Here is a 21,608-nt window from a genome sequence, read left to right on the forward strand (position 1 = left end):
CGTGCAAAATATAGAGGAGAAATGGTCAGTTATTGGATGATGCCTCAGAGAAAATAAATGTAATTGCAAAGATTCAGACTTATGCATAGGTAGAATACAGTAATTCGTAGTACAGTGCTGTCTAATTTGAATTTCTTCCTTTGCACTGTTGTTGGTAAGACACTGACAATGGAAAGTGATCAACTTCTATTTCCAGACATGCAAACAGACAAAAGGAAAATAGATTGATAAATTAAGCTGTCAGTTTTATTGGGAAGAGTTGATAGAATATGCCAACAGAAGCTGAGTGATGCCTAGTGGCACTCTTCACCTGGGCCTGCTTCACACTGTTTGCAAGGGCTACTTCCTTAAAGTCAGTGAAAGTGTTTCACTGATCACAGTGAGATTTGAATGAAGCTATTCTCAGTTACGTGAACCTCCCAATGGCAAGACTACCTTAGTGTCTTAGTGTCCTGAAAGGACGCTTGCTTGCTCAGAACAAGTTAAAAACCATCTTGCTGTCTGTGAATCACCATACCTTTCAGAACTACTGGTAAAAGAAGTAGTGATTTGGATGTGTGGTTCAGTTCTGATTACTTTCTTATTGTATATTGATATTTCTGGATCATTTGTGTTTATTTTTAAATAAACTTTTTTATTAAGTATTCTAAATATATGAATTTATAGTAGCATTCATTATTTTGATAAGAACATAGAGAAATTTGAGTGTTGTAGTTTCCCCTAAACAGCAGTGATGTTGCTCTTCATGCTATCATTTTAAAAAATAACAGGTTAATGCAGGTTTTTTTGAATTTTATTTGTATGATACTGATGTACCTAAGTGAACTGCAGCTGTTTTAATGGAGTGAGATTTATAGGGAGGGAGATAACAGTGATTGGAAGTGTGTACATCCACAGACTCTGTGTGTGTCATATAGCATCTTTGAGAACTTTGACCCTCCATTGCTCATTGCTTTGTGGCTTATTGGCTCTGGCAAGCCCACTGGAGAAAAATACATCATGTATATGATAAAAAACACTTGGATCTTCATAGGCAGAAATGAATTTATGCAGTGGGTAAATGGGACTGCAGTTGACCTAACTGGGCAGGAACAAGTGGTTTAGGTTTAATAATGAGTTACCCTGGGTGGAGCATTCATATCTCTCCCTGTTTCATTTAGTCCTGATGTTGTTAGTAACTTCTTTCCCTTTCATATTTTTTAGGCAAGTTGGAATTGAAATCAAAGATTTTGGACAAAGTTGGAGGAGTGGTGTTGCTTTTCATTCTGTTATTCATGCTATCCGCCCAGATTTAGTGGACATGGAGAAAGTGAGGGGAAGGTCAAATAGAGAAAACCTGGAAGAAGCCTTTGCAATTGCAGAAGCAGAACTAGGAATCCCAAGGCTCCTTGACCCAGAAGGTACCTAATACTTAGCTGAAAAAGAATTTTTCAACTTGAAGAAGTTTCAACTACTTGGCGTGTTTTAACCCAGATGTGCCAATTCATGGTGGTTAGATATTTAAGCAGCATTTTATGCCATTCAGCTAAAAATTTAATTTTCCATGTTTTTATTTGTCTAGATGTGGATGTTGAAAAGCCAGATGAAAAGTCTGTCATGACCTATGTAGCCCAGTTTTTGAAGTACTATCCTGATCCTCATCATACAGTGACTGATGTGCCAGAGAATGAAGTAAGTTTCTCTTGTATAACTATAAAACCAGTTTATAATGAAGGGGGGGGGGCTTTATAAATACATTTTGTAGCTTTCTTTTGGTTTATTATATTTCCTTGTGATGAGCAGTTCAAGTGACAAGCACACTAAGAAAACTGGGAAAGATTAGCCAAGAATAAAGGAACAGTCTTGCAGATGTTCAGTAGGTAGAGAAAATAGTATGGTGGTCTTGCAGATATTTTCCTCTTTTCAGGGGTACCAGGAGCAAAAAACAGCACTAACAGTTATTGTAAATAGTAGCAAACCAATGGATCCTAAAGTTCCTTAACAGGTTTTTAAGCATAACACCAATGATACTATACTAATTTGTTACCTGAAGCAGCAATGTGTCATTTATAATTCTATCACACTGGGTTTCTGGATTAGAACAAGAATGGTCCAAGATATTGCTTAGCTAGACTCTTTGGGCTTTTATGCTTGAGAGGCATTTACAATTTTGGCAGAGGTTCTTTTCTATTTCACACTGATGTTTAACTCTTTGTTGTAAGGAATTGTTTTCAGTCGTGTTTTTTCATTGGCATTTGTTTTGTGTAGGCTCTAGTGCATTGGCTTTTCACTGGAGTGCTGTGCTCAGCAATGCCAAGTTATCATGACTCACTTCCTAGTGCTGATTTGCTTTCTTCATGGCAAACACGGGAAGCACTGCTGAGACAATCTGCTCAGCCCCAGCAAGAGAGAAAGAAGAAGCAATCTTTTATCTGTGTTTCTCTGCATTCCCTACAGAGGTAGAAAAGAGCTTTGGAAGGAGTGTGTGAGGCTAAGGCAGCGGTAGCTTTGCTGTTAGATTCCAGTGCCTGAGTACTGGAACTTACTATTTTCCTTCCTGCAGCATTAATCTGGGCACATACTTGTGCCAGTGTCTCAGCATCCCACTAAGCAATGGGGCTGCTGAAGGGATTGAGTGAGCACTGAAGCCTCGTTCTGTGGCCTGTTCAGGCTGAGCCCGTCCTGCCATCCTCATACCATGGCACACAGGGCAGCTTCTGCTGCCAACAGCCTTGGCCAGGCCTTCTGCCATGCTGGGATTGGGTTTTGAGGACCAACCTCACCCCCTTCCCCTGAGCTTTATGCAGAGATGATGCAGGAGAATGGAGGATTGAGCCATTCCATGCCGTGCCTGTCTCTGGCTGTACCCACAGATTTGCCAGCACACGAGTTATGGAAGGGCACATAATGAGCTGCATCAGGAATTCCATGTGAATTACTGGGAAGCAGAACAACACAAATCAGTTTGACGTGCTAACATGCTGATATCAGAAGCATTTCTTAGATATTCCACTAGCAAGCCACATAAATTTTGGTACAAGTGCTGACCCCTTGCATGTCATGCTGCAGAAACCAGTAACTTCCAGACTTTGAAAAGAAAGTAGGGGTTTGACATTGCACTAAATTTCTCATGTCATTCTTTGTTTCCTGGAGGAAGAGCTGTGTTCCTTTTTATTGTCCATGGTTAGTTTAGTTACTTAGAATAGAATTCACCTTTAAAACCTAAAAAGTTTGCAGCACTCCACCTGTGGTCAGCAAAAGATAAACACTTCCCCAGATACATCTTTCTTAAGGCAGTGTCTTAAACCGTCTTCTGGAAGCCTGTGCTGCAGAGCATTTCAATAGAGATAAAACGGAGTCAGATTAATCCATCCCTTAGGTAGTGATATATAAAACATTGTTTGCAGATGATTAAAAAACTTTTTGTTTTTGTGACCAGTATAACCCCCTATTTTTAGCCTCTCTGTCATTCTGCTGAAGTATAGTCTAAAGAAATACTTATCACACAATCCAGGTACCTGGGAGAGATAACCTTGCAAGACTCTTGTCCCCTGATCTCTTGGACTAATCCTAATTTCTTGTTTAAGAATATATTTTCCCTGACAGTGCCTGCTGTGGAATAAGTTGGACAGTAGATGCTAGATACAACTGGTTTTATCTACCTTGCCTGAAGGAGTGACAAGGGACTATCCTAGTTGCAGATGCCTACATTTAGTTAGAAGGATCCTACTTCAGACTGGACTGTGTCTGGGTGAATTTTGGCAGGGAGAGGGAGGGCAAGAGGAGATTTCTAACCCTCTTTCCCCACCTCCACCCAGCTCAGCCGTCACTGTGTTTCCTCAAGATATGTTGTCCACACAAATTCCTGTTCATCTTCCCTTCTTATTTAATGCTCAGTTTATAAAGAATTTGCATTGGAAGAAGTGGAGTAATGATTGAAACTTATCCCTTATTTGGTGTCAGAGGGAGCAGCTATTTGCATGTGCATTTTCAGAATTAAAAGGGGTCTAATCTCTCATGCATGGACCAGCTATGAACATGTATGAACTCATGTAGTCAACATATCTCAAAGAAACACAGTGACTCTAAGGTAAGTAATTATTTTTCCAGATAAAATAAATTATGTAGTGACTAACAATCTGGAAATTGAATCTAATATGAAAATTACTTCACTAGATATAATACAGACACATGAGCTTGATAATAGTTCTAAGTACTTCTTGTATTCCTACATGTGTGGCTCTTACTGTTCTCTCTGGACTTTCTGCCTGCTTTGCTTTATTTTATTTTGCTTCTTTTCTTTTTTTTTTTCCTTGCTTCTTGTTTTCCCATTTGTTTCATATTGCTAGGAACTTCAAGCAATCCCAACTTTTGTCATTTCTTTTATGAAATTTAAGGTAAGGGTGTGTGCTCAGAATAATTGCTTGAATTGGACCTTTCATGGTTATGTTTTTTTAATCCTGCACTTATTTGAATTTAGATTTTGGGGGGCTTAATGCATATTAGTTTACCAACCTTAAGTTTATCTTTCCTGAAAAGCAATATATTAACATGATGAATCTAGGTCTGCTCTCTTACATGAGCTGACCCTAACAGCTCAACTCTTAATTTTGCAAATAACTTCACAGAAATATAGAAAAGAAAGTCAACATTCCTATAATAAATCTCAGACTATGCTCTTGATTTTCTTAAGTATAAACATGAAATAATTAGATTATAGTTCAATATTTCTACACATCTAATCTCATTTTAGATGGATATTTTTGTATGTCTTTAGGTTTATAGAGTAGATAGTAGAGTGTGTGATTGTGTAAGTGATGTGTGTGGCTTCTGAGTTGGAGGGAGAGTATTCATTTGTAATTGTGTGATGTGCTGCTCCTTTTTCATCTAAATTATTATATTTTTTAAAATATACTTTTTTAACCATCCTAGACTTTTAGCTACTTCTAATTTTCTAGTTTTGACTGAGAGAAGTTGAGAAACCTAACACAGAGTATATGAAGTGAGCATTCAGAGGTGAAACTGGAAGACTGCAGAAGTGAATACATTGTGAAATAAATAGCAGGTGTAACTGCAGTCAGTCAGTAGTGTTTATAGTTTTATCTGATCCAATTAGTTGCCTAGATTCCACATTCTTGGGGGTTTTGGTTGGGATTTTTTTTTTCTAAATAAATTTATAAAATAGATTATTTTAAAATTACTAGGATCAAGGGTTCATCTTCATCTCATATTATGTATATCTAACTAATGATGTATTGAAGCAAAGATTTATACTGATAGCAGAATTACTCCTATATTCTCAATCCATTCAAGCAAGTTTGGGCACCTTTAATGTGACTTTATAAATCCTTAGCCTTACACAGCCCCAGTACATTACTTCTTAAGCGAGAGGAGATTTGAAGTGGTAAAAGCTCTGCTGATTTCCTTATCATGGTATAAATTTAGCTGTACTTAAAGCTCACCCCCTCAAAGTATTTCTGATGTAAAGTCTTTCTCTTCTTGTGCTCTGATGAGCAAGTAATTCAGAAGATAATCCTGTCATCTCTGACATTTTTATGCCAGCAGAGTTCCCCAATGTAAGAGGAATTTCCTGAGCAGCAGCTGCAAAAATAGCTTTCTGAGCTTTTCCAGGGATTTAGTCTACTTCTGCAGCTAGTCATTAATAGTTCACCCCTGAAGGTGATGCCTGGCTCAGCTTTCACCCTCTGTCTGTGATACTGCTGTCAGAGAGTGAGTTTCAGTAACCTATATATGTATATATCCAGTAACCTGTACAAATATAAGCCAGAGTTTTCAAAATGAGCAGCAGAATCAGTTGAATTTATGCAGAAACGTTTTTGAAGGGACTTCATTTTCTCAGTACATGTGCAATACAATGATTCCATGTCCCTGAAAAACAGACTTAAGCTTTTTTTTTCATTTAAAAGGTAATAGTTGAAAATTTTATTGTGTCTGTGCCTGAGAATTTGATCAGTACACCTTGTTTATAATTACATGTTAGGGAACTGAACAAAATACTTCCTCTCCAGTACATAATTAAAATTCTCATTATATTTTAAGCTCTTTCAACCCTACAGTATTCTGTGTTATGTAATTTTCAAATTAAATCTGGCATATCAGTTAATAAAATACTGACTCTGGGCTGAAAACTTTCTTTGCAAATTTTTGCCGTTGTCACACCAGAACTCAAACTCTTCCCTCTAAATACCTTCTTTGATGTTCCTTGTCAGCTGAGTGCTCCAATTCTGTTCGTCTCTACGAATATGTGAACATTCATGGAATTGTGTAAGGATAAATTAATATTTAGAAATACTGCTTTGAAGTAGCATACGGAATGAACCACAGGATTTTAGATAAATTCAAATAGATGGATCAGAGATCAATGGTCCTCATGCCAGAGAAAGCACAAATAGTTATATTTATTCTAGCTAATTTCTGTTTGATGATTTATCTTCTGATCTTTCTGATCTGTATGCTACTTTAGAGGGCCAGACTTTAGAAAATAGTTTACATATCAGTGAGAATGTAATTTTGATTTTTTTTTTTTTATTAAGAGTAAGAATACTAGACACTAATGAAAGCCTTTTTTTAAGAATGATAGCTCATTAAATCTGGTGGGTGTTGATGACAAGTACCTTGGTGTCTAAGAAAGTGAATCTCTTCTGTTGATTTCCCAAACTGAGACTTTAAAATGCTTTAGTATCAACCAAGGACCACAGAATTTAATTTGCAGGTGGTAAGTGGTTTACTGAACTGGACACCTGTGAAAACATATGAATAAATAAAAGATTCATCATGCATTGTTACACAATGTAATTTATAGCATCCAGTTAGGTGGTTGCTAAAGCATCTACATCTTTTGCAATTAAAGTGATCCAAATTTTCCTAAATTAATAGTTTTTTAAAATGCAGAAGGCTAAATGGTACCTCTTAACTTAGTATCAGAGAAACCATATGTGGTCTGAGAGAGGTGAAGCTGTTCCTGTGTTATCTTCAGGTGCCATCAAGGTATTCTTAATCCCAGAGATACTCTATTTCAAAAACATGTGGTCAGAATGGGTTTTAAATTTAAAGTTTTAAACTAGTGATGTAATCATGCAAAATACCTGCTCTGCTCAGATTACTGTATGAACAGTTGCAGTCATATAGATGCTCTGTCTTACCTTAAGTAATATGAGGAATATGAAACAGTGTTTTATGAAACTGGATTTTATAGTGTGAATTAGAAGTAATATACAGAGCATTGGGCACACTTCTTCCCTTCATCAGTTCAACCAATAATATCTTACTGAAATTTTCAGTTAGTGAGATTGCTGTAGTATTTCAGTCCACTAAGATGCATAGTTTAGTATTGCTTTTATGGAGCTGGCAGCTTAATACTAATAGAGATCTCAGTAGTCTCACTAAAGTTATAGATTCTTAGGAACAGAACAAATTTAATACCAAAGTTCCTTCTTCATGGCTGAATGAGTTAAGATGCTCTTTTTTATATTCTACTCGGCTGGATTTCATGATCTTAGAGGTCCTTTCTAACCTAAATTATTTTATGATCTTCCTCATAGGGGGGTAGTCATGAATTTGCTTCTTTTCTTAAGGAATCTTGATGTTATATTCACACAAACAAGAAGAATAGAAATTTTATTTTCCTTCTCTATATTGAAATGATTTGAAAATTTAGATGTGCTGGGAGTTTTGGCTTCTTGGGACACCAAGGAAAGCCCATTATTACAGATAGCTGGAGCAAGGAGGTGTTGTATCTGTGCTATACTGTTTCTCAGAAGACAGAAGCACAAGCTACAGAGAACTTGGTTCCTGCACAGCTGCTCTAACAGCATGTTAACCTCACTGCAGCTACCTGGCTATCAGGACAACTGTGATAATTGCAAATCTGTTGTGCAATTTACGTCCAACTTAACCGTTCTGAGCAGAGGCTGTCCTTTCCTTGGCTGAAATAAAGCAAAAGCTTTATCTTCTAAAAATTATTAAGGGGAAGTTATATTTTACAAATTTTAGGGAACTTTCAAAGAAAGGAACCATAAATTGGCTTTTTTCCCCAGTCAGGTTAATTTCTTACAAGACAGTACTTTGTTTCTTAAATGCAGGCAGTGACAACTCTTTTTTTAACCCATGGTCCAGTTTTTCTTCTCTCATGTAATGCTTGAAGTGTGACTCATTTTAGGTGATTAGCTTATATGATGAGATGTAAGATGCATTTGTTCTGTAATAGCCAAATTTGTTGTTTGTCTATTTCTGACAAATTTTACAGTGATAAGGCTTCTTTGGTTTCAAAAATTAGCCACTGATTAGCAGCCAACGAACATCTGGTTGTTTGGAAATCTGAGAGGGACACTTGTATCCTGCTTGACCAGCCTCCTTACACAGTGCACAGAACACTTTGTTTCCTGATAACTTTTGCTTGTAACATGCTCGTAGACCTGAGACTTCCCAGTAGTGTTTTTCTATCCACTGCCAGGTCACTGAATTCTGCAGAGAACTTTGCAGCCTTACAAAGCTGCAGTGCCATGACAGACTGAAGTGGTAAACTGTAAACAAATATGTTTTTCTTCAAAGTCATAAAATAGCACAGAAGGAGAAGAAATTTAATATACTTGGGTTTTCTTTCTTTTTTTCATTTTCTATGTTAAAAATATTCTAAATATTTTGTTAACTTCTAGACTTGGTTATGTCAAGGATTAGTCTGAAGTCAATCAGCCAGTAACTTTTCAGCATTAGCAGACCAGCTAATAAAATCGTGGTAAAAGATTAAAAAATCCTCTCCTGTCTCAGCTCTATTAACTTTTTAACTGAAAATTGACTTTGCCAATCTGTTGAAGACTAAAATTAGTTTGTAAGATATCTTTAAAGAACTTTGTGTTAATTTAATATCAGATGAAAACTGCTGATATCTCTGACTCTGCAATGTCCCTGTTAGTCATGATTTCACTCCTGTAAGACTCATGTCTACTTGGTGACTTCTCTTATGCTGAGAGAATGCATTTCAGTTAAACTGTAAGAAGGTAAATGATAAGAGCATTGGGCACATTTGCTTTCACTACAACTAATGACCTTGAATTGCTACAGAGATGTTAATTTCTGGACTGCATCTGATAGCTCTACTAAAAGGCTGCAAGGTTTGTTTTTTTTAATGTGTGGTTGTACTGCATCATAGAAGGAAGACAGACTGGTGCTGAGAGACCTCAAAGTGTGGGCAGAACAATTTGAAAGAGACATAGGCCGAGCACAGGTGGCAGAAACAAGCTTGCAAGAGAAGTATCAGGTAAGCAGCAGGGAAATTGTGTATGATAACAAATCTTTGTCATCATTATGTGTAACAGGTACTGCAGTATTTTGTGCAATCTGTAAGTATGAGAGTCACTATAATGTTGTTTAAAGAAATAAGGACACAAAGTGTCTTGCCTGTTATTGGTGGAGGAGTTACAATGCCAGCTCCAGCTTTGCTACGCAGGACAGTGCACAGATGGTTTGCCTAACACAGAGCTGTTCCCAGCAGTGTGAAAAGGGACTGTCCTAGTTAGGAGAGAGCATGTGTCTGTGCCTTCCCTCCAGATCCTGCATGATTTAGCTCAGATAGGAGGTATGACTGAAGGCTGGATGAAGTGACAGGTGGAGAGGACAGGACACAGTGTTTTATTTTCATTCACTCTCTCAAAGGTTAATGTCTAAATCAGAAATACAAAACTTGGCCTAAATTTACTCCTGAAGCTTGACTGCTCTCTAAATGCAGCCACTGTCCCAAGTAGCATTAAATCCAGTTGCAGTTTTATCTCATCAGTTATTATCTCATTTCATATATGGTTTGTGCACCTCATAGCTGAAGGGAAATACAAAAGTCATATCTAAAGATAAATTAAAAATATGCAAGTAAATATAAAAGTTCAGTGCTATTCTTCTTTAGGAAAGATTAAGACAGCTATCAGTGCAAAATTTTCATAGGTTATGGTACTTCATAAATGTTAAAGAATTTAATTCCTTCATTCTCTACTGCAATTGATTTGGTTTTCTCTTTGTGCAGTCATATAAGCATTTCAGAGTACAATATGAGGTAAAAAGGAAACAGTTTGAACTTGCAACCCAATCAGTAAGGAAAGATGGTAAATTATCACTTGATCAAGCTGTGGTGAAGCAAGCATGGGAGAGAGTTACTTCCAGGGTAAGTTGAAAGTCATTGTGCTATGTATTTTTTTATTAAATGAAGGGTGGAATTTGAAATCCTTTAAACATCTGTTTGCTATTGATTTAAATGGGCATTAGGGACCTAAAAGTGGACCGAATTTCTGGCACTGCTGAATTATTTTGTATTTGTTTTGAGAATATTTACTGTACTATCATCTTTAATATCACTCAAAGATAGAATATGAACTTTAAGAGAAGGACAAGACTTGGAGATTTCCCATTTCCCTTTACTTGAAAGAGTGGTAACTGTGCTCAGCCAAGTTAAAGAGGTTGTTGATAGAAAGAAAAGCATACACAATGCCACTTCCAAACTCAATGTTCCAATGTAAATTGCTAGTTATTTGAGAAATTCTAATATAGCAGTTTTTAGTATAACTAAACTAATTCTTGTAATACTGAATATGTTACCAATAAATGAGGTTTTAATTCTATTTTTGACCTATTTTCAATAGTAATAAATTAATGTTAGTATTTATGGTTGGAATTTTGGACAACTGAATGAAAAATCTTAAGCAAATTATACTGTTTGACCCAAATTAAAAGTTATGAAGACATTATTACTAGTGTATATCCATACTGCATAAATATATATATTTTTATGTCATGTATTTACCAGAGGATCTGTTTAAAATTATTCTGGAGTTTTCACATAATTTTCATTATGTTTTCATTCTCATAACTGGCATTGCCAATAAGACACAGTGTTTTATTGCTATATTCTCCCCTCCACCGTCTTTTGAGACTCATATGAATCTTGCATATAGAAAGTATGTTCAATATAGAGATATAAAGATTTTATACAGGAAGATGATTTAAATTACATTGGCAGAAGAAGTTCTTGTACCCCTTTTCTGTGCATATTAACTGATAAAATTCCAGGTATTTTGATTCTCATTTGTTTCAGTTACTCCATTACTATTCAGAAAGGGAAATAGATAAATCAACAAATTCTTATAGAGATATTGTTGCCTGTGAGAATGCTGTAATTTCCAAACTCATGTGGAATAATATACCTAGACTAATGTCTCTATTATACTCTGTTACATGGGGGTTTGATTTTACAGTATAAAGTATGATTTTTATAAATGTACTTATTTGTATTCTTTAGCAAGAGAGGAATTTGTCCTTTACCTTTTACTTCCTAGATGCTCGATTGGCACATACACCTTGATAAATCCCTTCCTGCACCTTTGGGTACCATTGGTGCTTGGCTCTACAGGGCAGAGGCTGCTCTGAGGGAAGAAGTGACTGTCCAGCAAGCTCATGAGGAAACAGCAAACACAATACACAGGAAGCTTGAACAACATAAGGTAGATGGGGATGCATTAGTTCTGTGTGTTACCCTCCATTGTTTCCTGTTTCTACTTTCTGTGGGTTGCATTGTGCTGGTGGTGGTTAAACATTGGTATCTTGTCATGGTGATTTGAACTGTGATATCTGTGTATCTTGCAACCAATATTCAGATATTCAGAATTGCTTTCAAGTGTTTTTACTTCTTCTACCTGAAGTAGGTCAGGTATTACTGTTTTAATTTCTACAGTAAATTTCCGTAGGGAGTTCATAATATTGGGTGCGTTGTTCAACCAGTATGAACTAATTGGGTGAAACAGGAAAAAGGGAATAAATTCACTAACTGTGCTGATAGTCAGTGCAGGTGACAGTCATTGGGGGGGGGGGGGGGGGGGGAATGAGAATGCAGTGAATTTTGATAGTGTTGTGATGACAGATAGCATGATAGCCATCTGTGATGGCAGATAGCATGCTGTGGTAAACAGGAAATTTTCCAGATGAATGTAAATAATTGTACCATCGTTCTATGCTGAGTCCAAGTTCTCATTTAAAACCAAAGCAGTGAGGTTTTTTTCTGTGGATTTGCATAATATGTGTGAGAAAAATGTATTGGTGAAAAGATATGCTGGTGAGATGATAAAAGAAACTGAACCAGTAAATGGAAGGGAAAAGATGGTGTAGAGAAAGGCAGTACTTGAGGCTATATTGTTTTCTATTTTTTATTTTTTCTCCTCTATCACTACTATATTAAAACTTTTTTTGTAAAATTGTTACTTTTTGTGTTTAGGATATGGGTAAGGTTTCTTCATCAAAAAGTAATGTTATATCATGAAAAGGTGATAAGTTTCATGGTCACCTGATTCCTTTTTATTAGAACAATTGTAGCTCTTCTAACTTGAGTAGTAACTAATTAAATTTAAAAAAAATTAAGATCTTTAAGGAAGATATGGATTTTTTCAGTATCTTGTCTCTTGTAATACTAAATTTCATTAATTTCTTGGTAGCATCAAAGATTTCAGGATTCATAGGACTTGACATTTGTTTAAAAAAAATTAACAAGTCAAACACTCTTTTGTTCTTAGAATGTGAACACTGTAGACCTCCTTTTGATACATTCATAAAAAGTACAAAAGAGTGTGCCCTAAAGTATTTTTTATTTTCATTAGAAATGCTGTGTAGAGGGATTTCCATGCCGACAAGTAAACTTTGATTTAGGTTAATCTGTGCCAGGGGAGTTTTCCCATGGGAGTGGGATGGAAAAAGCTTCAAGAGAAGCATACATAATTATATCTGTTCCTGGAGTTTGTTTTGTTGCTCAGATTTGAATTGATGAATCCAAATGTGCTACTGGATAGCACCAGAAATGCATTAATGTATTTTTTTCAGTCCTTGTTTCCTCGTGGCCTTCTGGTTGGTTTGTTTGGATTTGTTCAGATGACATCATTGCTTCCTTTTTATCTTTGTCTCATCTGACAATGGGTTATTTTAGTGAACTTTATAGCTTATGGCCTAATTAAATTTAGTACAAAATGTACAAGCTTATTTGGACAAACCTTTTAGAATCAGGCAAGCACCTATGCTTATTTTAGTTGCTATTGCTATTGAGATCCAGGAATTAAGGGCAATATGAAAGGGTCATTTCCCAGGGCAGGATTTCATTTTGTGAGCATTCTGTATATAAGTTTTCATGAGATTCTTGTTGATGTTGGATGAAGCTACTGTGATTTGTTTTGACTCACCAGTTAGGGGTGCATGTTGGGGGCATCCCTTTGCCTCCTTTGCATCCCTTGTATGTCAAGGTCCCAAACACAGCTGAGATATTTGTTCCAAATCTTCCCTTTATGTGAGACTATGCCAGTCAGGAGTCTTCAGCATGGTAAAATCAGCACATCACCTGCATCTGAGAAAGCCTAGCTCATTTCTCTTCACAGCAAGGTGTTGGCTGAAGCAGAAAACAATGGAAGCCCAGGTGGGTTGATGGGAATAGTGGGGCCATTTGGTGAGCTGAGCCAGAGAATTTCCACTGATTCCTCCTGTGAAAGCACCGAGATTTGGCTGGGGAGAAGCCCTTCCTTGGCACGTAGGAATAAATACATATGTAGTATCTGTGCAGAAGCCTGCATTTTTTCCCCTGAGGTGAGAGAGGGGGAACCTTTCTATGATCTTTGCTGGCAGGCTTCTGAGCACCTTGTGCTAGCAGCTGTCTGTCTGCAGTGAAAAACCCCCACCATTCCGTGCTCTCTCGGGGGACTTGACGTGTCACTGCTGAGAGTATCTCTTCAAAGGCTGCTGCCAGTCATTCCCTTCAGTATGTAATCTCCAGGAAGCCGTGTGAAGCGGTGTTGCTTAGTTACAGTTGAAGTGTGCTCTGCTGTAGGGCTCGCACTGCTACGGTTCAGATCGCAGCAATACAGGTCGGGTACCACATTCCGCAGTCGCTCGTGCAGGGCTGAGACAGCCATCCTGAAGTCTTTTGATGGTGAGAGAGTGAAAAGTTTACTAAATATGGGATATGTACTTAGAGAAGGAGCTATAGATCTTCCTCCTATATATAGTAGAGCAGATTAGTTGCTTAAAATTTCAGTCTATACTTAGCAAAGGTTAGTATCTGTTATAAAGATTTAAAGAGTAAATTTAGGAGGATTATGCTTTTGGGATGTTAGCATACTGGCAGACTGAATTTCAGAGATTATTTAATACAGTTAAGGGTTCTTGTTTTGTTAAACCTTTTGCAGTGTATCCTGTTTTAAAATCTTTTCTAATTGTTTGAAATGGCTGTAACAGAGCTTCACATGAGGAGGTTCCCTGGTGTAAACGTTTAAGTTGGTGTAAATGCTCATGTAGTGTGCATTAACTTGCATGGAAATGTGAGAGCACGATCAAATAGTTAACTACATTGAGTCAGCAGAGCCGGCTTAAAACTGTGCTTATTAGTTAGATAGCCTACTGTGAGCCTTTTCTCTCCCTCTCCTCCCTCCCCCCACTCTCTCAATATCTCTCTCTTTCTTAAAATCCAATCAGGATCTGCTGAAAAACATAGATGGTCACAAAAAGGCATTCCACGAGATCCACAGGACCAGGTCTGTTAATGGCGTGCCTGTTCCACATGACCAGTTAGAGGATATGGCAGACAGGTAAGGCTTTCAATCTGAAATGAAAAGCTTTTGTGCATGAAGGGAAGCCTGTTTGCGTTTTTATCTGTTCATGCAGTGATTCCTGTCTAGTTACATTGCTCAGTGGCAAACTGAGATGGATGGAAAAACCTCCTGGAATATACATAAAAATATACTGAAAAACCTGATGCTTTTAAGATGGATGAGAATCAAAATAAGTGATAAATTTTGGATAGGAGTACTTTTTTTATACTGATGCTGTTATTACTTGTCCCTGGAAGAAATGTTATATAACAGCCAGGATGCATGTGAAAAAAAAGAAAAATGACTTTGCAAAACTTAATAACAGAAGTGAACTGATGTTTTCTGTGATTAAAAAAAAATGTAATTAGTTTATTGTTCAAGAGCAGTCATTAGAATATCATCACACATAATTAAATGTTTGTAGATTCTAAATGAGGCGAAAGATTAGAAAAATATCCAAACTGCTTTCAGTCTCTTCTGCAGAAATGAATATTGCTCTATTATATTGTACTGTGATTCATTTTATAGGTTTAATTTTGTTGTCTCTTCATCTGAGCTCCATCTGTTGAAGATGGAGTTTCTGGAGCTGAAGTACCGTCTGCTGTCACTCTTAGTCTTTGCAGAATCAAAGTTAAAATCATGGATAATCAAATACGGAAGGCGAGAGTCCGTGGAACTGCTTCTACAAAATTATATTGTAAGTTGGGGTTGTCCTCTTTTTATAACCATTTTTGAAATTCTCATATTTAAGTTTGCTAGAATTGTATAAAAGAATAGACACAGATATCAGATTTGTCAGTCATCAACTTTATGACTGCATTCCTATGAAATATATATTCAGACGTGAATCTATCTTCCCCATGGAGGAACTTTAGTCTAAAGGCTAAAAGTAAAAATTATTCTCTTTGCATCATTTTTTGAAAAAGAGAAATATTATTCCAGCTGCTGTCCAGTGATTAATTTAGGAAGCATGTCTGGAGGTTCCAAATCCTGGATTTTTGCTTCCTCTTTATAGCAATTCCAGAGAAGTTAATTTAATCTCCTTTTACACCTGGATAGAAGCACTTTATAGTGAGTCTATACAGTTTTAAGAGTTAAAGACAGAGGAGGCATTTGGCATGCATTCACACACAATATTTTTAGAGTGTTCCAAAAGACAAATAAAACAGAATGTTATTTTACCTTCATATATTTCTTTAATATAATATACCTATAGGGGATTAATTTTCTTCTTTTAAAGAAAGATTTTTCTTTTCCTACTCATCATTAGTATATTAAACCCTTTTTAAAAATTTCTATTCTGGAAAGAGCTTGCTCCAGCTCTGCGTCAGCCATTTACAATGTTAAGGAACAGAAACTCTTGACTTACAAGTGTTCATTGATAAATTCTTCTTCAGTGTTACGCTGCTGCATCTTTTTAAATTCACACGTGCAGTGCCAAGTGTAGGTAGAATGATAGTACTGCTGCACTTCTACATTAGGGCATGAAGGATTCTTTCAGAAGCAGGGTTGGTCTAAATATATTTTTCCCTTCTATCTAATCCATATGGAGAAACTTGCACAAAAATTAAGTCTGAAAAAAACCAATGCAGTTACAGAACCATTCAGAGCCAGGTCAAAGAGCAAAGAAAATTACTGATGTCCCCACTTTTTTGAAAAGAAAATTTCAAACTCAATGAAATTTAGATGAAATTCTCACTCTTCAAAGTGTTTAAACTCTAGCAGTTAGGGACACACAAAAATTCAGGAGTCAGTTAACCTTCTTTTATGGACAAGCTTCACAAGCTTCAGATAATTACTTGAATTAACTTAGTTTGCTGGAGTGATGTGCGATAACTAGGATTGTAGTCCATTTTTTTACTTTCTAAGGCTGTAAAAAAAACTACTCAAAGGTGACAAGGGAAATAATAAAACAGTGAATGGCTTGAATTTTAATGGTTTTTTAGTAACTTATTTTTTTTCCTTTAAGAGGAACATGAAGTTGTTAATTTGTATATTAGTTTGCAAGTGCCTCAACTGTTCTTGTAATTCAGACCACTGATGCTGAGGTGGTCTTTAGGGAAGGAAGATGCTTCCTTGCATTATTTTTGACACTGTATAACATCAAAATGAGGAAATCAGGACAAGAAGATAAATAAATCTCATTTTCACTCTAGAAATGGCCTTGACTTCTGCTCCTTCAAGATGTGATGGAGAGAGAATTGATGTGCTTTGGCTTACCTGGGACCAGTTTTCTAGGACTAAGGGACAAGTGTTACTCTGCCAGTATATTAGGAGTCTTACATAGGAAGACTGTAGTCAGTACCTTATAGTCAGAGTGATTATATTAGCAGGAGATAAAAATGTAAGTCTGTTTGTCTGCCAAAACAGACTGGGGAATGTCAGCATTCTAGGAACATGCGTAATTAGGATCTGGATAGAACATATGCCTGGAAAATATTTTTGTACTGTAGCTTAAAAATAAAAGTGGTGATCTTTACTTAATCTTAACATCTTTTCACCCGTCTGTCATATACCAGAAGTAAAGGTCAGCACAGACTTGCACACCATCAACCTGAATAATAAATTGTGCCAAATTCCACTGTAATGGAGGTACAGTTATCCATGGATTTTACCCCATGGAAATGTGTTGTAGCACTGCTGTGTTAGCACTTTTTTAGCATCATATGCTACACTTCTTTGAGAAAGCTGCTTATTTTCTTCAAGGAGTCTTGTCAGATGGTAGACAATATTAATCAGTAAAATGTCTTTATTTAATTTTTGGAAACATTTCAGATAGCTCTTGATATCAGTGTTACATAATTTTTTTTGCTCTTTCATGTGAAGTCTTGGAGGTTTTGGTTCAGGTTGACATGTCTGCATGGGTCTGGCAAAGGTGAAATCATGAGTCTGTCACACAATTCATGATAAAGCCTGTAGGTTTTCATACATGGTGGATTTTGTTTTAACAGGAGAACAGAGAAAAATTGTGATTGTTCTGGACTTCTAATTTCCTTAGTTATAAACACAGTTCTAAATTATCTACTAGATAGCTGTTGTAACCTGACATAGCAACTGTCGAAGGTTTTAAATAGAAAGGTTTTAGGTATATACTGGCAGAATTATTTTTAACTGCATTTTTCGTGTTATATAATACGGGTTTATGAACACACAAGATCTGATTCTCCTGTAAAAATACATTGAACATGGACTTTATTTGAAACCTGGTTTGATCGAAATCACACTTGCCTGATTTTGTCTATTCTGGCATTCCAAAGCTTGTATAGACATATGTGGGGATATGCATTCCTTAATTTTGTAATCTGTAGCTGAGAGGGGTGAGATATAACATGAATTACAGAACCATTCCAGACTCTACCTTTCTCTTCCTGTTTTAACACTGGTAATGCAAGATATAATGTGCTTGCATAATGTAGAGCTATAATTCTGTATTGCGCTTAAAGGAAATAACATTTCTGAAAAACATGTAAAAAAAGGTCAGTTTCATTTGCCATAAGGGATAAGGAGGCATAAATGTCAGAGGCATAAATTTTTTACCAAAATATTTCCAGATAATTTATTCATCGCACTTTAACACATCACAGAGCTAAACCATCACTCACAAAGGAACAGAACTGTGTCACACTTTGGAAAAGCAGCATCTCTTTGTGCAGTGTTTCCATGATCTTACTTTTTGGCAATTGCAAAGGAGGTAAAGAAAAATTGAAGAATAAAGCAAAATTTTTTCATCTATTAAGGTGTAGCCTGTCTTGCTGCAAAGGCTTAGTACAGGAACAATTGGATTTGATTTTTGTGACGACATATATGAAGGAAAATTTCTGTTTTATTAAAATGACTTCACTTAGTTTTGAGTGTAAAACAGTTTTCACTAAACAACTTGTTAGTTACTCAGTTTCTGCATATTCTAAGTATCATATGCTAGTGATATCCAGCAAGACAGCAAATAAGGGAACTTCAAATAACCTTTCCATGTGGAAAGTAAATAAATCTGTATTTGAAATTATATACTCTGCTGTACCATTAAATTGAAAAGGTGACATTTGTATGCTGTTTTATAATTATGGTATTAAAATATTATTTTATCATGATGAAAATATGAATGGAGGAATAATGAAGTTAAATGTCATCATCAGTATCCTGATGTAATTTTATATAAATTATTGCTAATCCTAATACCCATATTTATTTTATCTGTTTTTTTCTTTTCAGTCTGTTATTGAAAATAGTAAGTTCTTTGAGCAGTATGAAGTTACCTACCAGATCTTGAAACGAGCAGCTGAAATGTATGCCAAAGCAAATGGCTCAGGTAAATACCTGTATTTCTTTGTCACTAGCATGTGGGCACCTGGTCCAGAGCAGGCTGCTGCTTCTGAATCTCCAGAGGAGGGGGATGGTCATATTCAGACTTCCTCCTGGGAAAAGCCTTTTGTCCATGCTAACTCTTGGATTATTTCAGTGTTACTAATTTGGGATAAAAAATTGTGACGGAAACCAAATTAGGAGTAGGGAAAACAGTGTTCTAGTGCCTGGAAATACTCCCTAGCTTCACTTAATTTAAAAGAAAAAGGCAACTGGGAGTTGTTCCCAGTATTGTAGTTGCAAAATCATCCTGTAGTTTATTGGAGGTTATTCATTAAGTTTGAAAACCTGCAAGAGGAACTCAAATGGTAGTTTGCAGTATGGACATACATGAGAAAAAATGTATAGCTGATTCAACAGCTGGCTCCTGTCATTCCTGAATGCTGCTGAGTTCAGTGAGAATTCCAGGGCAATATTTGACCTAAATAGTTACAGACATGAGATCACATTAATCTGTAGCACAATAATGTCTTTGGAGGATTGTTGCAACTGCTGTTAAGGGGGGGAGGAAATGGATACTTTAGTTTGTTGTGAAAATTAAATTGATAATGGCACCCAAATTTTACAAAAGTAAACATTTTTTCAAGGTATTCTTACAAAGAACAAAAGTCAGAGACTTATTCAATGCTATTAATAAAATCCAGTAGCAAATTCTGTTCTAAAGAACAAATGCTATCATAAGTGAATTCAGCAGTAGCAGTTCAAATTGGCTAAAAACTCTTTAAAACAAATATATTCTGCATATTTTGTGAAGTCTCAGCATTTGCTTGCCCTTTTTTCTTCTTTCTGGAAGAAAATGGAATAAGGACACATTTTTTCCTTTATTGCCATGTGGAAAATGCTAAAAGTTAAATGGCAAAAATTAGCAGCAGTTTAGTTTCAATGTCAATGGCAGGAAGATCAGAATTTCATTCCATACTTTTCAATGTAGACATAATATGTGTTTTTATATTATGCAACTCTCATTTGCTACTATTTTTAAGTCAAGTCTGTCTCTTGATTTCTTTAATTGCAGATTTGAAATGGACACCACACACAATATGCAGTGTTACTGTTTTAATTTAGCACTCATTTTATGTACTTTCCTAAGTCTTTAATTCACACATTTGATTTCTCAGTCATGATCTTGTGCTAAAATTGGGCTATGAACTGAACATTCGTATATAAAAGCCTACCGAAATAGAAGTTACATTAAAATAACATTCCCTGATGACAGTGAATAAGCATGATATAAAGTTAATCTTTACAGAAATGGTAATGAAACAAAATAATCAATGTTTTTCCTGTATCTCAGTGGAAGAAGTTGAGAATGTGATGAAATTCATGAGTGACACCACAGCTCAGTGGAGGAACCTCTCAGTAGAGGTGAGAAGTGTAAGAAGCATGCTAGAAGAAGTAATTGCTAATTGGGACAGATACAGCAGCACTGTGGCGGGTCTACAAGCTTGGCTTGAAGATGCTGAAAAAATGCTGAATCAGCCTGAACATTCCAAAAAGGTATGTAGCATAATCATATGGCTGTTTTGTAAATTGTGAAACACTGATTTTTTTTTTTTTTTTTTTTTTTTTTGCATTTGCTTAGGTTTTGCTCAGACTTGGACATCCTGTCTTCATTCAACACAGGAGATTCAGTGTTTGCTTGTATAGCATCTAGAGACAAATATATGTGTACCCAAGTATATACATATATATATATGTATATATACAAATATATACACACTAGAGAAAGCCTTATCTGTGGTACCCTGACTAGAGGCATCTTTGACATGAATACAGGGCAGCAGTATTGCTCAGAGGTAGGAATGCTGCATGATTCACTCAAAGGCAAGTACAGCTCTTAGCACCAAAGTGAGTAATCATGGACTACCTATAATGACATTTCCACTGACTGTTCTAGATGACAGATTTCAGTACTCATAACCTTCAAAGAGCAGTGTCATTAATATGTGTTGTTATATTTGATGGCTGATTAATAAACCCATTTCCCTGGCATTTCAGAAATCTTTTAGACAGTTGATTTTGGAGACCTGAAGTTATAAAGACAGTTCTTCTGGTTAGTTTTGTTTTTTTTTTTTTTCCTGTTGTAATGTTAGAGTACTGAGGCACTGAGATTTAGGTTTGTAAACCTTCAATGATAACCTGGATTGACTTGAATACTCCTGTGTTTAATAGGTGCTGAATTTGCACCTGATCCAAATATAGCAGCTGTATAGCTCTTCACACTCAAGTAGGGTTCTCATGGGCTGTAAGATGGCAAACTGACATCAGGTCAGGGATGAGCATTTCATGTTATGTGAAAAAAACAGTATACTTTTTTTTAAAGTTTGTTAGTTCAAACTGATGTAAATTAATGGAATACAATTTTAAAATAAAACAATGAAAAAACCCAGTGTGGCATAATATAGATACCAAAAATTATTACTGGGCAGGAAGGATGACTTCTGCTGGTCAGGGTGATCTTAGATAATGGTGGATGTTTTATGTAAGTAACTGAACAATGATTAAAATGAAATATTCTTAAATCCATGTATATGAATAAAATCAAAACATGTACTTTTCTGTTTAGATGTATAACTTTATCTTCAAAGATTTTCAAAGCAGAAATTTGAACATACCCATACAGTATATACTTGCTTTTTGTTTCTAACA

The 21,608-nt window shown here is 36.0% G+C and overlaps 1 protein-coding gene across 1 annotated transcript in view; it reads left to right on the forward strand.

The window, feature by feature from the left end:
* Positions 1-21,608, forward strand: part of SYNE1 (spectrin repeat containing nuclear envelope protein 1) — a 280,833-nt gene that overhangs the window by 58,621 nt on the left and 200,604 nt on the right. Inside the window, exons 8-16 of the mRNA XM_058801698.1 lie at positions 1,204-1,400; positions 1,562-1,671; positions 9,149-9,256; positions 10,013-10,150; positions 11,319-11,483; positions 14,485-14,597; positions 15,129-15,297; positions 18,810-18,906; positions 20,254-20,456. Coding sequence (XP_058657681.1) covers positions 1,204-1,400; positions 1,562-1,671; positions 9,149-9,256; positions 10,013-10,150; positions 11,319-11,483; positions 14,485-14,597; positions 15,129-15,297; positions 18,810-18,906; positions 20,254-20,456 — 1,300 coding nt within the window. The remainder of the gene's footprint in view (positions 1-1,203; positions 1,401-1,561; positions 1,672-9,148; positions 9,257-10,012; positions 10,151-11,318; positions 11,484-14,484; positions 14,598-15,128; positions 15,298-18,809; positions 18,907-20,253; positions 20,457-21,608) is intronic.

This window comes from Ammospiza caudacuta, chromosome 3 (genome assembly GCF_027887145.1).
Source record: "Ammospiza caudacuta isolate bAmmCau1 chromosome 3, bAmmCau1.pri, whole genome shotgun sequence".
NCBI classification, from domain to species: domain Eukaryota; kingdom Metazoa; phylum Chordata; class Aves; order Passeriformes; family Passerellidae; genus Ammospiza; species Ammospiza caudacuta.